General features: G+C 46.3%; 1 protein-coding gene across 1 annotated transcript; it reads right to left on the bottom strand.

Moving 5' to 3' along the window:
- On the bottom strand, nucleotides 1-330 carry LOC138373012 (uncharacterized). Its single transcript, XM_069339064.1, has one exon. It carries the CDS (start codon nucleotides 328-330, stop codon nucleotides 1-3), a length of 330 nt encoding a protein of 109 aa, XP_069195165.1.
- Between the last annotated feature and the right edge of the window lie 606 nt (nucleotides 331-936).

The raw sequence follows: 936 nt of genomic DNA, 5'->3' as shown, positions 1-936 counted from the left end.
CTACACGTTGTCTTTGTCTCTATCTCCATCATCATAAACGCCTCCATCTCTAACTCCATCATCATAAACGCCTCCATCTCTAACTCCATCATCATAAACGCCTCCATCTCTAACTCCATCATCATAAACGCCTCCATCTCTAACTCCATCATCATAAATGCCTCCATCTCTAACTCCATCATCATAAACGCCTCCATCTCTAACTCCATCATCATAAACGCCTCCATCTCTATCTCCATCATCATAAATGCCTCCATCTCTAACTCCATCATCATAAACGCCTCCATCTCTAACTCCATCATCATAAATGCCTCCATCGCTATCCCCCATCGCCTTCCAAACACACCATCTCGCTCTCATTCCTAATAGTTCCCCATGGCAAAAAAAAAAAAAAAATGGGTTCCCGGGTCCTCTCCTCCGTTTTCGCCACCAAAGCTGCCCCTCATCCCCACCAATATCACCACCACTTTCTCCAACCGCAGCTGAGAGTACAGAGTACCTCATGCCACTGCTCGCACTTCTCCGCCATCTCTCTCACTACCTTCTTTATCACTTTATTGGCCGCTTCTTACGCTGCTCTTTTTTGTGTCAGCTTATTCCAAATTTTATTATCGACATGTGTCTTTATCTTCCCTTAACTACATCTACAATATTTTTTTTCCCATCTGTTATTATCGTCTCTCTCATCACCTTTCTCTACCCACTCATACATCAACTTCACAGCCTTCCTCCTCTCCCCCTCACTCTTCCCCTTCCCACAGCCTCTGCTCCCCCACTCCCCCCCCCTCCCACAGCCTCTCCTCCACTCCACACACAGGAACACAAGACGGCTTAAACCTTTACTCTGCCTGGTAAGAGAATTTCCTCTGTAGCCAAAGCAAATAGCACGAGAGAGAGTAGAGTTGATCAATTATGTCCGCGACACGTCAGCCCTTA

The sequence above is a fragment of the Procambarus clarkii genome, chromosome 40 (genome assembly GCF_040958095.1).
Source record: "Procambarus clarkii isolate CNS0578487 chromosome 40, FALCON_Pclarkii_2.0, whole genome shotgun sequence".
In the NCBI taxonomy this organism is placed as follows: Eukaryota; Metazoa; Arthropoda; class Malacostraca; order Decapoda; family Cambaridae; genus Procambarus; species Procambarus clarkii.
This window is presented reverse-complemented; position numbering and strand designations above follow the sequence as displayed.